Source organism: Dendrobium catenatum, unplaced genomic scaffold (genome assembly GCF_001605985.2).
Source record: "Dendrobium catenatum unplaced genomic scaffold, ASM160598v2 fragScaff_scaffold_1680, whole genome shotgun sequence".
NCBI lineage: Eukaryota > Viridiplantae > Streptophyta > Magnoliopsida > Asparagales > Orchidaceae > Dendrobium > Dendrobium catenatum.
Window position 1 is genome coordinate 262,104 of NW_021320142.1, and position 16,664 is coordinate 278,767.

Sequence of the window (16,664 nt, forward strand, 5' to 3'; positions counted from 1 at the left end):
CGACTCTCCTATAAGAAAATATATGTTGAATGTAGTCCACCTTCATGCAACAACAAGCAAATTTTGAACATCTGCTAACGACACAATACCAACGGACAAATTCAAAAAAGTCATAAACACTACGATTCACCTGTAAGCAGAAGCAGGAGATTTGTAGTAAAAATATACGATGCACTGGTGGAAGGCTTTTAATGGGTTGTACAACACTGCCGACCAAAATACACTCATGCGCATTGAATCTTGAAGATGATGATGACATGCAGAAGACGAAATGAGCTAAATTGCACTGCCAATGCACTACAAATAAAACACAGTGCGTTGCTAAATAATGCCACTAGATTCATAATATTCGTACAAACAGGTAGAAGGCATTTACAAGCTCATAAATAAAAAAATTATGCATTTTTCAAATGATCATCGCCTACACAGTTGGTTATATTCAAATATTGCAAGAGCACCCCCATGCATTAAAATGTGCACTGATGCATTCACATCTTGCACATACACATTGAAAAATATGGAACACATCATGTAAGCAAACTATCCAATGTATAAAAATATACTACGCAGCAGCAACGCGTTATGTTGACTTATAAATATATCATGCACTACATGCAAGTGTTGAATCATCATGCTAATATGTTTACCTCCTCTGACTAAGTATACTAAGGACCAAGATGACTCGAGATGATGGAACCATGGGATCTTGATCGGGTCTATCATCACTCCATTCATCATCAGCTTTACATTCAAGGTGATAAATTTCCAGATTTAAATTTAAATTTTAAATACCTAAGCATAATGCTACTATACATCAGGTACTATGTATCTATTTGACGACTAGCCTTAATCGAAAGTTCTCTCTCATTATCTGGAGGGTAATTAATTATAAGGGATTGCGCCTATATATATGAAACATGAACTCAAAGCATAAGTTCTCGCAAAAGGAGGGTGAAATCTCTCGGTAATATCTTATTCTAAACTCAATCGGCCTTCTGAAAATTTGCCTAGGAGCTTACTTCGTTAAAACTCTCCTCGTCCTACATCACACATCATAGAAAAAAGAAATTGGGTCAAAGGGAGGCCGGGGCACGAATTTTCTGAGCCCCCAATAGTTGGACCTATCAAGTAGCTGCCATGATTGGTGCACAAGATGTCAAAAGAAGAAAAATGAATCTTGACCTACGTTTAATTAATTCTTTATGTATTTTAGTTATCTTAAAATAAATTCAATAACTTAAAAGATCTATCTTGATCAAAATTTATCAAATATATTGGTCTAATGATTTATTCATTTAATTTAATTCATTACGATTAACATATTATGAGTTAGGGAAAAGAGTGTCGTCAACCTAGAAATTCAACTACTCAAAATGTGAGGGGGGAGGGGCTGTTACGGGATTCGAGCCCAGTGATCAAAGTGGAGAAATTTCTTCTGTCGACCACTCGGCCACAGACCCAATCTCACCTTTTTCATATATAAACCTACATTTTCATTCATACGCATAAAAAAAATTCTATAAATTCAACTACTCAAAATGTAATAGCAACTGTGTAAGATAGCCCCTTGAAAAGCAAACAATAATTGAATAAATAAAGAAAAGCGAAGGATTGTGAGGCCTACCATAAGACAACAAATCATGACATCTCATCCTTAAACAATTCCATCATTGCGAGAATCAGTCAACTCCTGTGATTTATAATTATAAAATTATCGCCTCAGTATTGCGCTTTGGAATCTTAGAACGCAGAAATATCGGCTAGCAAGAACCCAAAAAGTTGAGATTCAGAAAATCAAAAGCTTAGCAACTTGGAGCTGAGGAACCTTCTCGAGGACCATAGATGTAGTGACCCTGGACCTCATCAAATTGATTCAGCTTAATTTTATCAAGATTATGAGTTAGCTGACATTTTTTTTGTTGATGAGTGTCAACTCTCTAATTAAAATTAAGGTTTTATTTGGGACGAAATTTTTACTGTTTCTTAAAGCAAATTTTTAATGCAAAAATTTAAAATTGTATTTAAAAGTTATTTTAAGAAGCAATAAGAAAACTGCCCAAACGAAATCTATGTATTGCAGAAATGAGGATACTCAAGGTGAATTAGTGGATTTACTTTTATAGACAGAATGTTAAACGAGTATAAAAATGAAAAGATTGGAGTAGGTGTAATGACAGATAAGACATTAGTCTTCCAATGAGCCGATTAAAAGAGTAGATATATTAGATAGGCCTAAAAGAATTTGGTTGGACAATATTAGAAATGATTTTTTTTTTATAATATTTAAATGAAAATTTTACTACACAGAAGGAAAAAAACAAACTCTTGTAGCCAACCCCCATTGCAGGATAAAAATTTTATGGTATTATTATTGTTGTTGTGCATACTAATGTATTAGCACAATAATGTTTAGTTTAGTTTTACAACTCTTATAGAATGCAACTTTGTAATATGTTATTGGGGACGGATTTTTTACTGCTTCTTAAAGCAATTTTTTAATGCTAAAATTTAAAACTGTACTTAAAAGTTATTTTAAGAAGCAATTAAAAAACTGTCCGAAAAGAAATCTCAGTATTGCAGAAATGAGGATACTCAAGATGAATTAGTGGATTTACTTTTATAGACAGAATGTGTAACGAGTATAAAAATGAAAAGATTGGACTAGGTGTAATGACAGATAAGACATTAGTCTTCCAATGAGCCGATTAAAAGAGTAGATATATTAGATAGGCCTAAAAGAATTTGGTTGGACAATATTAGAAATGATCTTTTTTTTATAAAATTTAAATGAAAATTTGACTCTTAATATGACACAGAAGAAAAAAAAAAGTCTTGTAACCAACCCCCATTGCAGGATAAAAATTTGATGGTATTATTATTGTTGTTGTGCATACTAATATATTAGCACAATAATATTTAGTTTAGTTTTACAACTCTTATAGAATGCAACTTTGTAATATGTTATTGGCCTTCAAGGAACTTTGCTAGCTTAATTAAAAACCCTATTTCTTGAAAACGTTGTAAGAGGATTACAGAATGACCTCTATAACTTTAGCCTACAAATCCAATGGTCAATCCATTAAGAAAAAAAATTAATTTCAGTTGGTCTTTACACAGAATGTGAAACCTCTCAAGCAAAAGAAAGCTAACTCTTAAACATCAAGGCATCTTTTGGTATAATGGCTGGAATTTCCGTAAGAAACTTCGCAGCTAAGCGTGTTTATCCCAGAGCAATTATGGGATGGGTGATCTGCTAGAAATTTACACCAACAGAACAAAACTATGAGGCTCTTAGATCAAAGCGAACAATATCTCGATAGTTAATAGTTTGGGCTCTTACAGGGAATCTTCGCGAGACATACAGATTCAATAAACTAAAGTACTTAACTCGTTACGTGGTGGTTTAGGATCCATGGAATGAATTGGCCTTCACATACCAACTTGCTTCTTAGACAGGGAAATGGCACAAGAAACTGCACCAGATACTCTGTTACAAGCTAGTGGTCCTTTAGACAAAGATTCCTATTGATATGTAGAATCATTATCTCCTCAATCTATGACCATAGATTCCTTCCTTTCAATCTCCATATGTATTCATGTCCTTCTCCGCCTCGCGGTCCTTCCTCACAAGTTGGAGTGCTGTCTCTACTATCCATCTCATCAGAATCTCCTGCAAATCCACTTGATGTACACAGCTCCAAATCTCTCAGCACGGTTTATAAGGTGTTAGGCTTAATCACAACTATGAAAATCATATTATCTTTTCAGAGAATCTTGGAACAAAGTGCATATATTACAATCATTGTTTGACGAAGCATAAAGGAAGACAGGAAAGTATGATCTCTGGAATCAAATCAAGAGACGTATGGTGTATAGTCACCGCAGATTATCGAGAGATTATTCTGTGCGGACACCAGACAGTTCTCCCATCCGGTTCCGCGCACCGAGCGCTGGGTACCAAGCGCGGTACATTTTTTGGCGCGACGAGACGTATTTTTATTGTTCTCTGGACGAATCCGGACCCGCGCGTAATAATTTTTCCAGATTATCAGGAATGTGTTATTCTTCATAGAAGAAATATTTTGGATGGTATGCTCCTAAGGAAATCTATTTAGTTGATATTGGATTCATGGTTGCATCAAGCTTGATTACAGAGAAGTGGGTGACAGCAATAAGCTTATGAGCACCAGTCATTGGAAACAAATATTCCTTGCATAATCTTAGATGATAAGAGATGATAAGACAGCTTTTTGAAAGCGTTGTCATTTTTTTTTGGACTAAGCTCTTGTGCTTGGCAAGGAGATAAGATATGGAGATTAGAAGAATATGATGCTATTTCCAAACCAGAAGATATTTTCCAAAATTTATAATGGAGCAGTATCTACTTTTCAGTACAACTTTTGTATTGTCTCGTTGAAGATTAAAGAAAGAAGAAAGCAGATTTGATTTTGATTTAGTAAAGAAAAAAGTTTCACCTTATCAGACGAGGCTTTCTGATTCAGAGCATTTTAGCATAGTTAACATGTATGATTGGGAATTGAAGATGGAAATTGTGGTTCTATAATCAATATACTAATCAAGAGCTAACAAGTATGGAAGATAAGTTGATGGAAGTAGAAAGAATTGTATCTGCGATGTAATAACTATGATTTTATTGTATAGTTTTTGTGCATGAAACTAGTGTCCAAGATCCAATAAATTAACGTAGACTATGAATAAGGTGTTATGTTAAAAAGAGTTGTTATATATTGTCTTCATAAAATGAGACAAATGAATTAGGAAAATTGTAGTGTAATTAAAATACTATAATATCTACTTTATGGCGAAGATGTTTTGTAATTTACACTTGCAATGACTCTTCAAAAAATTTATTTAACTGGGTCAAAATATGAGTTATTGCATAGCTAACCATTCAAATAATCCGACAAAGGTCTTAAGGTTTTCTTCCATTCATCCCCAAGTCTTGCACGTATCTGACGATACCTACTTTTGCGGTCAATTTTGAAAAGCAATTAGCCTCGGAAGCCAAGTCAAACATATCATATAACCAAGGCATAGGTACACTATACTTAATGATTATTTTATGAATAACCCAACCATCTATACACATCCTCTGAGGTCCATCTTTTTCTAAAGTCAAAAGAGCAGGTGCAGCACAAAAGTTTAGGCTTTTTTGGACAGAGATTCTTTTTAATGATTCAACTACATATCCTTTGAGTTCAACATTCTATGTAGGATTCAACTTATAATCTAGGAGATTTAGAAGCTAAATTATAGGACAAAACTTATAGCATGTTGAATTGTAAACGTAGGAATTTTGTCTAGTAAATTATCAAGAACTACACTAAATTCAAATAAGTGTGATCAAAACATGTATATGAATCTCATTTTGTTCGTGGATGACATCTTTCACATTATATATGTGAAAAGAAGTTATACATGAAAACCCGATCCGAAAACTCTCCCCTTAAATGGTTAAATCCTTCTTTTCTTTTTTTTCTAAATCAATCTCAAGGATGGCTATAAAGGGGGAACAATCATTGTTACTCGTCTCAGATATGAAATCTAATTCTCCAATAGTAGGAGGTTTTATCATGAGTGGTTGGATTATAATTTTTTTGTGGAATTGACTTGGGCTAAAGGTCAAAGATGGGTTCATGTGGTGCAAAGGTTGTGATCTTTTCTATAGGCTAGACAAGATATCATTTTATGCTTTTATTTTTGTAGTTGAAAATCTAGATATTTTCATAACCATAATATGTGACACTTATATCGAAAATTCTAAACGTCCCTGAAAGTATGCACATTATATATCAATGGGATAGAAATCACACCAAATCCTATCCTCATAACTATCCATTTTGATGGGCACCAAACATCTTATAGTGATTGGTAAAGATGTGGTTAACCCCACTTATATGAAAAGGTTTTGAAGGAGACTCTATCTTAAGATTGGCTTTAGTCAAGATGAGTGTGGATATTAAATTCATAACATTGCCTCTATCAATTATCAAACTACATCTCTTTTCACTGTACACTATATACATGCTAAAGATGTTTGTTCTTCTCTAGTCTTCAATAGTGTTCTTAATTATAGCTAAAAAACTCAAGACCCCTAAATAGGCTTCTCCTAAAATGTCATCCTCATCACCAATTAGGGTGATTTCTTCATAAATCAGGTGTTTTGTTTCAACCTCATCATAATCATGATAGTCTTCCTCTTCTAAGAATAGGATCTTAGCCCTACATGAATTTTGCATGTGACTTTTTTTTAATTGCAGTTGTAGTAGATGATATCCTTAGTGTACTTTGAAACTACCTTTAGGAAAAGTCCTAGTGGACTAGTTTAGTCTAATAGTAGATCTAAAGGTTGAACTGGTTTGGTGTTTGTTGAGACTTAACCCATAGATATGGAGATGGTCCGTTTTTTTCTTTGTGCTTTTCGACAATGAGAGCATAGTGGAATGCATCCTCCAATGCTCATTGTCAAATAATTTTACCTCATTCCAAATGCTTAGTCTAAGATCAATCACAAATTTATAGATCAATTGTCAATCACTATCTTCACAGTGGTTTCTACTACCAAATACTCAAAATTGTTCCAAGTATTATGTGACAAGAAGGTTTCCTTACTTAATGGTGAGGAATTTTTCATGCAATTTTTTATCATGGTATCTTGGGCAATACTTGTTCTTAAGCATTTCTTTCATTTCAACCAAAGTCAAGTTGGCCCAACCTCTCCTTTCTAACTTAGCCATTAGGTTTGTCCAATATATTTTAGCATGGCCTACTAGTTTCATCCTAGCAAATGTGACACTTTAGTACTCATCCATTGATTCCAATAAAAATAATCATCCATTTGCACTAGCTAATCTAAGACCTTATCAAGGTCATGAACTCCATCATATGTGAGGGCCTCTATCTTAGTTCTCCCAGATAGGTCATTATAGTCTTCATTTTACCTATGGTGATCATCCTTAGCACCATTTATTTGTTTGGGATCTCCTAGTAGGCTCGTCTCTAGTTGAAGGAGGTGATTTGGGCTAACATGTTTTGATTTATTATATTCTAACAATTAGGCCTCCCACTAACTTGGTCGCATATTCTAAGTACTCGATAGATGCTATTCTAGGAGGCATGCCTACAATCTAGATTTATATACAAGATTTTGAAAATAATATTGAGACTTTTGGGCTAAAGTTTGTTGAAAATAAAAGAAATACAAAATGAATTAAGCAATACTCAACTAAAAGGAATTTCCAGGTGATGTCACTTCCATCTCAAGCTCTCTTTAGACAATTTAAGTATTTTTGACAAAATCTCCTACAACCCTAACAATTACATATTTTTTTTATCTATAATCTAAAAAAGAACATAAATTTTGTTAATGAAATGCTATGCATGTAAAATGATGTTTTTTATTTTTAAACTTGAGCATTTTCTGCTTTCGTTTAGGAAACAAGATAGTCTTGAGCAATTTAAATTGTATCACATGCAACAAATTAAAATATGCAGCCATCAAATAAAATTTATATTTCTAAAAACATTGAAAATTCAATGGCGGGCAATTTGAAGGTGGATCACTCCCTTACTAAAGGTTTCACTCAAATAATAAGTCTAAACTGTAAAGGTTGGCTCACAAAAGCATAGCTGGCTAGGCAATTTATGTAGAGTTAATCTAATTGGAACTTCACATTATCATTAATGACTTGCATATAACATCTCAGATGTTTCTAATCCCAAACAAAATTTAAATCATCAAATTAGAGATATAAAATCAACTTTCTAGATAAGAGTGTTACCCCTTGGTATAAGCAATTCTACCAAACAATTGTGTATCTTCAAACTGATAGTTGCCTTCCTCCTAGCTCCTAGCCTAGCTCTAATAACAAAATGGTGGAGTGTGGATACCAAGGATGATGACCCACTAATGTGGAGGGCTTCTTGAACTCTCAAATAATATTGAAATGATGGTAGAGTGGTAGCTCAAGCTTTGGACTTAAGATGAGTGTTGGATGCGAAAGCTAGAGTTCAAGGGCCTTGCATGCAATGGAGCTCATCAAGTTTGTATGGATTCGAGAGTAAGTTAAAAATTCTCTTCTTCTTCTTTTTTCTCTTTAATACTATTGGGAATTAGTTGAGGTGGTGGAGAGTTGATCTGGAGTTTTAGTTGGAATGGTGAAACCTTTGGAGGTTTTGTGGTGGTGGGAGATCCAAAACTAATTTGATTTGAGCTAGGGCTAATTTGAATTAGCTCTTTAAAAGATGGGGATGATATCGAGTATGCGGGCTTATTTTCAGGGGGCCATGATGGGTGAAGAGATTGGCCAAGGATGACTAATCTGAGTGCACACGATGGGGACTAATTTCGTGTAATGATAGTGGAGGCTAAGGTGGAAATGTAGAGATTGTTTAGTGGTTGTTTTATGTTGCAAGGGATGTGATGGAATGTAAGGAAGAGTTATTGAGTGAGTACGTATGTAATTTATTAGTGGAGAGCAAATTTGTACATAGTACATACTATGGGAAGCAACATAAGTTATGCCCATCAGCAATCGAGAGGCTTCCAAGGAACTTGTATGCATGGTTGGGGCTTAGAGGAAGGGCGAGAGTGTTATTAGGAATGAAAATGTTTGCTTAGTAGTGAGTGAAGATATTTTGAGAGAGGAGGATGAGTATTAAAACTTCCTCCAGAATCTTCAAGAGGTGAGGGGGCCACCAAGTACAAAGATCTCTAAATTTTGAAAGCATCCAAAAAATAAATTTTTAATCATTCACGCTACTATTTATAGCCTAATAAAACCCATTCAAAATTCCGATTTTGGAGGAATAATCTTGTGGAGGAGGAAGCAGGCAATGACAAAAAATGACAATATTAAATGTTTATGACAAAATCCATGACACCAAGGCATGGCCAACACTTCGACTCCCCCTCAAGAAACTTCTTTACAACTCACACAAGCTTACATCATTTAAAAAAAAATTTAAATTTTCAAATTTTAAAATATGGACCAAAAGTTCAACATCCATCATGATAATAGCTTGGGCTTGGGAGCCTATATTGGGATCTTGTCCAAGCACTTTGAAAATTTATTTGAGCTTCCTTCTTGCTTCTTACGGATTCCTCCATGGCTACCTAAGTCATGTGCTTGAGTTCATGGATGTTCTGCATCAGTGGTCCCAGCAAAAGTAGAGCAGCAGCTAAAGAATCAATGCCCTCAATTAACACACTAAACGCCAATACTTGAACAAATTTACTAATTACTGACATGAAAATCTTTTTTACATTAACTAGAGAGAGAAAGTAAGGACGGATGAAGGATGGCCCACAACACTCCTGTAACTATGTATAATATGAAAGATTTGCCCTCCTTAAATTATCCGATTTGTAAAAGTTCTAATTCTTCCACTGCTTAAGAGGCAGACGAGGATGATTCAAACTCAGTGTATACTTCAACAATTTATTGTGATAAAGAACAACTGAATTCTTGCATATGTTGGCTACTACACATCACGTGCACAATCTACTCACCCAAATTCCTATTGATATTTTAAAATGGCTCCAAGGATTGAACAGAGCAGTCAAAAGCTGCTTTGCGTAATTTCCTTAATTATACAACTAGCACGCACCTACTCTATTATTGTCAAGAACCATTGGAACAGTATGATAAAGAAAGAGCGCATGAAAGCATTCTTTCATTTAAAATTGAAAAAATTGAAAAAATTAAAAAAATAGTACATCTGCTGTCCATTGAATACACAAGTAGCCATAATCAGAAATATAGAATGCTGAAGAATGAAAAAATAAGTTTAATACCCATTCATCTTTAAAAGGAAGTTTCACAAGACCAGCCTTTTGCATTTAGGGAGACAGTAGATTCTACAGATTGCATTACCACAAACTGATGTCTTTGTGAACCAACAATCTTGTTTTCACTTTAGGAGTGCAACTGCTTATGAATGCTCCTCACCTGATGGTTGAATAAGTAATGAACTCCTTCGAAGTAAAATGAAATGGCTGATTAGGAACAGGATTCCTGAAACATAGAATAGTTTTAAGGGAAATATATAGAGAAACAAGCAGAATTATGATGGATGAAATTCATAGGAATAGTTTTAAGGGAAATATATAGAGAAACAAGCAGAATTATGATAGATGAAATTCATAAAGAATACAGACGTACGGTCGAGGACCATATATTTTGATCTGTCGTATGTGGGTATCTCTCCCATTCAAGTGATTGGATAGAACGGCAATTTGGAGCATGAAGGTGTGGATAAACGTATCACTGAGAAGATAAAAATAAGAGCACAATTGATGAGTACTCCTATCAAAATAACAACCCAAATTCCAAGGATTCAATAAAGCTAACAAACATTCTGATGGCTAGCCAGAATAGGGGGTTTCAGAATAACAATACATGCCACTTATAAGTTCAAGAAAAATAGTTGAATTGCAAGTGTTTTTTACTTTCACTTCACAAAAATCTATGATGTAACGACACTTCTTCTCAAAGAGATATGCAGTATTCAACACGTATCGAACACAACATACGTCCAACACACCTCCGACACATGTTGGATATGCCGAAGCCCGAAGATGTGTCCAATTAAAAAATATAAAAATAAATTGAACACATAAGTCCAACACTCATGTCTTATATATTTTATGAACAAACTTTTTTTGAATATAATTTCTTAGACGTCAAATTTTCATTTATTAAAAAAATAAAAATTATATTTGTTATTTCATCTCCACAGCCTCAAATCAATTGTCGGCATTCAATACCCTCGTCCCTAAAAATTCCCATTTTCATTTCTCTTTAGCAGAATGCTAGAGTTTCACAACGCTCGATGTCATCTCAACATAGACGTCCGATGCCGTCACAGCATCAATGTTTCAAAATCAGCTAAACATCAAAATATGACGTTGTTTTGACATGCAATTGGCCCCCATATCACTAAATAGCAAATATTATTCTTAAATTTATGTTTCTTATCAACCAATGTAGGTATAATAGCAATAATTCATCAGTAATATTAAGCATGATCAATTCATTTTTATTTTAGCAAATTCAACTCTATAGGAATGAAATATATTGCAACTTCTAAAGCAATCTTCAGAGTTATAGATTGAGTTTGAACATTCGCCAACATTATACCTCCAACTGAATAAAGAAATATAATTTTGAACTGTATAATACCTACGTTATAGTTGTCTAGCATCTTAGTTTAACTGATCTCACATAAATTGCAACTTTTGTCATTTCATTAATTAACCCTATTATATTATGCTTCTAGTTGACACTATAATACAATCTAAGCTCTAATATCAAATCTGATGAATGGTCTAGAGCTTTCTAATAGATGAATAAAATTGTACACATCCGGTCAAAATTACAATCACTAATTTCTAATTTAATCTAGAATTTTTCACTCTAAATGAAGATCAAAAATATACAAAATTTGAGTAAATAATAATTTAGTAATCAAGTGTTGAAAAATTATTGGACCTGACCTAATGATATTCCAATATAGGAGTGGAAATGCTTAAGAGATGAATGAATTTCTTAGCTTACGAAATTTTTCAATGTTATTTTGAGGACTAAAAAAATGTCAGATGAGTGGAGAATGAATGTGTCGATTCTTTTTTTTTTAAGAATAAAGATGATGCACAATAGTGTACAAATTATAGATGAATTAAAATAATGTGTCATACTTTAAAACTATGAGAGAGAGTTTTTGAGAATAGGCTACAATGTGATACTAATATTTCTCAAAATCAATTTGGATTCATGTTGGATAGGTCTACTATGAAAGCTATACATTTATTGAGATGTTTGATGGAGAAGTATAGAGAGAATAAGTAGAATCTACATATGATATTTATTGATTTAGAAAAAGCATATGATAAAATTACAAGAGAAGTGCTTAGATAGTTCTAGAAAAGAAAGGGGTTAATAATGCTTATATTCAAGTCAATAAGGATATGTATGCAAGAGTTGTTACTTGTGTTCAAACAAAATGTGGTTTTACCAAGTATTTTCCTATTTCGGTTGGATTACATCAAGGATCGGTTTTAAACCCATATCTTTTTGCTCTAGTCATGGATGTTCTTACTAGACATTTGCAAGAGGATGTACCATGGTGTATGCTTTTTGCTGATGATATTCTTCTTGTTGATAAGACTAGAGAGGAAGTTAAAGATAAACTTGAACTATGGCGGTTAACTTTAGAATCTAAAGGTTTTTATTTGATAGATCTAAAACTAAATATATGGAGTGTAACTTTAGTAATAATAGATCTAGTGAGGGGACTGTGACTTTGGATAATCAAGTCATTAATAAGAGAACATGTTTTAGATATCTCGGGTCTATTGTTCAAAGTGATTGTGAAATAGATGGGGATATTATTATAAAAATTCAAGTTGGATGGTTAAAGTGGATGAATGCATCGTTCAATGCTTGATGGCGCATAATGTTGGTCATTAAAAGACAAGCATGAAATTAAGTTAAGTGTTGCAGAGATGAGGATGCTCGGGTGGATGAGTGGCTTCACTCTTAGAGATAGAATGTGAAATGAGTATATATGTGAGAAGGCTGGAGTAGCTCCAACGACATATAAGATAAGAGAGAGTCGCCTTAGATGGTTTCATCACATACAATGTCTGCCTTCCAATGACCCAGTTAAAAGAGTAAATGTATTAGAGTTGGCCTATGTTAAGAAAGGTAGAGATGGACCTAAAAGACTTAGTTAGAAAATTTAAAAAACGACATTTTTATTAGATTTAAATGAAAATTTGACTCTTAATAGAACACAATGGAGATGAATGATCCATGTAGTCAACCCCTCGTTATGGGATGAAGGCTTGATATTTTTGTTGTTGTTGTTGATAATTTAGCAATCAAAACAAAAATCCCTTATAGAAATTTCTAATTATTAAGAATTACATATATGATCAAAACTGATGCAGTTAAAAAAACATATTGTAACATTTTTTTAATCTTCTAGGGCAATTTTGTTTTCTATGATGGTTTAGTTCTTCCATATTGATGTGCTTCTTATATCTCTATTTTCTAGAGTGAAACTTGCAACTCTATTTTGACCATGACTTTTATTGTTTAGATTCATAACCTATATGACTTACTATTTACATATTCCTTGTGATAAGTAGGGGTGACAATTATTGACCCGACCAGATAACCCGACCAGATAACCCGACCCGAAAAATCTAAGTCCGGGTTGACTCATTTAACAAACGGGTCGAACCAAGTTTGTCTGCTATTTTAATCATTTTGCATCATCTTGTTCAATAGGTTTTCAAGAAAGAAATTTCTTAACCAAACTACTCTAACACCTCCCATAAATCTTCAAATCTCAATAGATACTTCATTAAGATATAAAGCTTAACCTTTAAGCATTTATTAAAATCAAACTCACCCTCACTTTATAGATAAATGTATATTATACTTCATGATTGTGTTCATTATGCCCTTATTAAAAAAAAAAATCTTACTCAAAACTCGCATATTATAGCTTCTTAGTAGTTACACTTTTTTTAATGTATGCACCTTAAACAAAGATCTTATTATTAATAATCTTAATATATCTAACTTGATTAAAGTCTCAAAATATTTTTACTCACAATGGATACTTTTTAAATCTTCTTCTTCCTTAATACTTAGTTAACTCTTTAAATCATCAAGATTTGTACCTTTAACTTTGCTTACTATCCTCTTTAGAAAAATTTTAGCTTTCGTTACAGGCATGCAAAGGGACAAAGTGCTTTATAATAACTGATAAAAAGGGGGTAAAACAAAAATAAAATATAATAACAAAGTTGTAACCTTGCCTTAGATGAAATACTTTCTTAACCCAAAATACATGTTTTTCCCCCTTTTATGTTCACTCATCATTTGAAAATAAGTTGAAACATGCAATAATCAGAATAAACTAGAGCATGACATCATAAAGCAATTCCAGTTTTTAAAGGGTAACCTCACCCAGTAGAAGCTTAAATCAATTGTATAAAAACAATTTCATTGATCAAAAAGAACAAATACAAATATCATTGATGTTTGTTTGGAAAGCAACCACCTTTGTACGCTCTCCACCGTAGAAGAAATACATAAATCAAGTTATGCATGCAAACAAATTTTAATAAGTTTTAAAAAAAAATCTAAATAGTGATTATTGAGGCTGAAGCTGATTGAACTAACCGGGGATCTGTTCCTGATAGGGATATATGAACCCAACCAACAGGCTTCACAAGCTCTACGGTTTTAATCTCCTGGCACGACAGATATACAAAAAGAAAGGATTCTTATCAAAAAGAGATGTTAATTGCACTCACCACATCAACACATTTTCAACATTCATTTTTTATAAATATGTAATTAAAAATTTTTATATTTGCTCACTATCTGCTCATACGTTGCACTCCTATTATGTCTAATTTATCAAATGGGATACATGTTGAAAATGTGTTCGACTTTAAAGGCCTGTGGGAAGCATTGCTCCATTAAAAACTACGCTAATTATATAAAAGCACAAACTTAGGTATTTTGAAGGAGGAAAACCCTACTTTCATATTGTGAAAGCCATCACCTGCCCGTATAGAGATTTTGCTTGGGGTATAGCTCTCATCAAGCTTGTAATCAACATAGAGTACCAATAACTGGGAAAAAGAAAAGAAAAAAAATCATCCGTAAATCAAAATTCCTAGAGCAAGCTAGAAAGAAAAACCTAAGGCAGAACATTACATGCAGCTTGACCTTCTTCTGAAACTGAATATTCACCAAATGGGGCTGCGCTCCATCTGATCTGCATCAATAGACTGGGATCAATCAGTAACAAAGCCTTCAAGGAGAAATGGAAGAGAGAGAGAATTGAGAAGGAAGTGTAAGTTAACTGCCAATAGGTCTCGAGGTTGTCATCGCGGAGAGAGGGAACACCGTTACCAGGCTTGCAGGAGCTGACAGACCAAGCCGCTTTCTTTGCCATCTCCCTCGAATCATCATCAACTGCCAAGTTCTGGCTCCCGCTCAGCTTTCCGGTAGTATCTTCTTCGCCGTCTGATTCCGTAGCCATAACTCTCAACTTTTCGCCTTCTCCGCGCTTCTTTTATGTTACTAACAAACCCCGCATGGAAGTAGATCACAACTGGCTATTCCTGTTCGAGACGTACGCAACGGCCGCGACGGCGGAGAATAATCATACTTCGCCTGAGCGAAGAAGTACGAAGATCGTGGCGCCGGCGATAACAAGCTCGGCGGATCGTAGGGCCACTTAAGGGAGATTTACATACACACCACCTTATACTACTATAATCACATATTTAACACTTAATAATATTACATACATACCATCTACAGAACCCGTATTTGTGTTCAAACTTCAAAATAATGCAATCCCCAAAATAAATTCACATTAAATATAATATATAACAACTACTATTAATTAATAGGTTCCTACTAACCCTTCTATTTTTATATATTCATATATTCATAAAATAAATATACAAAACACTCTTTAAATTACTGAACTCATGTATGTATCAAAAAATAAAAAAAAAAATAAGTTAGAGATTTTATTATAAATTTCAATGTGTGAAAACTTTTTAAGAAAAAAGCAACGTGTATGTTAATATCTAAATAAAAAAGATTTAAAAGTTAAATTTCCCCTAATTAATATCATAAAAATTATAAAATAAATACAACAAAAACATCAATCATTTATCTCACTACGTGGGGTCAACTCTTTGAATCTTTTTTCTCCATTATATCATATTAAAAGTCAAATTCTCTTTAAATCTAATAAAAAAATATCATTAATATTTTTTAATCAAATCTTTTTAAGTCTATCTCTATCTTTCTTAACATAAGTCAAATCTAATATTTCTATTTTCCTAACTGTATCATCGTACCATTTTATGTGACCAAATCATCTAAGGTGGCTCTCTCTAATCTTATCTTCCACCGAAACTACTCTAATATTTTCACATATATGCTCATTTCGTATCCTATCTCTAAGGATAAAACCACTCATCCGCCAAAACATCCTGATAAAAATTATAAAATAAATCTTACATTTAATTTTTTTAATATATATATATAACTGCGCTAAACTGGGTATTTAAATTATTAGATTTAAAATCTTTTACCCAAATATAATTATTTTAATTCAAATAAGAGATTAATTCGATAAATTTTTAAGGTATTTCATTAAAATACAAAACGGTTGATTCATATATAAATATTCATATGGTCCATAACTTCAACCATCTTTTCATTAGGACAGCTACTAAATTTAAAATTCATCACAATAGCAATCACAAAATTAGCTGATGTAGCCTCAATGGCTTACAATTTAAATTTGTATTTATTTTAGTATAACAATTTTCAAGTGAGAGCCCCAATATATCTGAACCTACCACTAGAATCAACCTAATAGTCTCAAAGCCAATGCACAGGCATGCAGTCCTGTGGCGTTTTAGAGCCATCTTTTGTCGGCATTTGATCAACAAAGTCCTATTTGCAAAACCAAGTCATGCTGCAGCAGCTTCTCCACATGTAAGACAATCAAAAAAGCTTACTGTGCATGTTTAACCATATTCTGCTTGATAATTACCTCAATTTTAACTAAATTGTACAAGCTCATTTACT

At 33.3% G+C, this 16,664-nt stretch overlaps 1 protein-coding gene across 3 annotated transcripts; it reads right to left on the reverse strand.

Annotated features, from left to right (window-relative positions):
- Positions 1-3,289: 3,289 nt before the first annotated feature.
- On the reverse strand, positions 3,290-15,327 carry LOC110104911 (anaphase-promoting complex subunit 10). 3 transcript variants are annotated; one of them, XR_003703298.1, is made up of 7 exons: positions 14,912-15,325; positions 14,763-14,823; positions 14,585-14,677; positions 14,220-14,290; positions 10,185-10,289; positions 9,818-10,037; positions 3,290-3,681 (listed from the first exon to the last, which is right to left on the reverse strand). XR_003703298.1 is itself a non-coding variant. In XM_020834198.2 (6 exons), the coding sequence occupies exons 1-6, from the start codon at positions 15,088-15,090 to the stop codon at positions 9,968-9,970; spliced, it is 579 nt and encodes a 192-aa protein (XP_020689857.1). In that variant the 5' UTR covers positions 15,091-15,325; the 3' UTR covers positions 9,725-9,967. The 3 variants fall into 3 exon arrangements, 2 of the variants coding, with proteins under 2 accessions (XP_020689859.1, XP_020689857.1); XM_020834198.2 differs by lacking the exon at positions 3,290-3,681 and having other exon boundaries at positions 9,725-10,037; XM_020834200.2 differs by lacking the exons at positions 3,290-3,681; positions 10,185-10,289 and having other exon boundaries at positions 9,712-10,037; positions 14,912-15,327.
- Positions 15,328-16,664: the final 1,337 nt, after the last annotated feature.

What these genes read in the sequence shown, in the direction of transcription:
- LOC110104911 (XM_020834198.2), bottom strand. Translation starts at nt 15,090, where the DNA reads ATGGCTACGGAATCAGACGGCGAAGAAGATACTACCGGAAAGCTGAGC. An exon ending in CTATCAGGAACAGATCCCCG is followed by an intron (nt 10,290 to 14,219) that starts GTTAGTTCAATC and finishes TTATCTTCTCAG; the next exon opens with TGATACGTTTATCCACACCT. An exon ending in AAAATATATGGTCCTCGACC is followed by an intron (nt 10,038 to 10,184) that starts GTACGTCTGTAT and finishes TCTATGTTTCAG; the next exon opens with GAATCCTGTTCCTAATCAGC.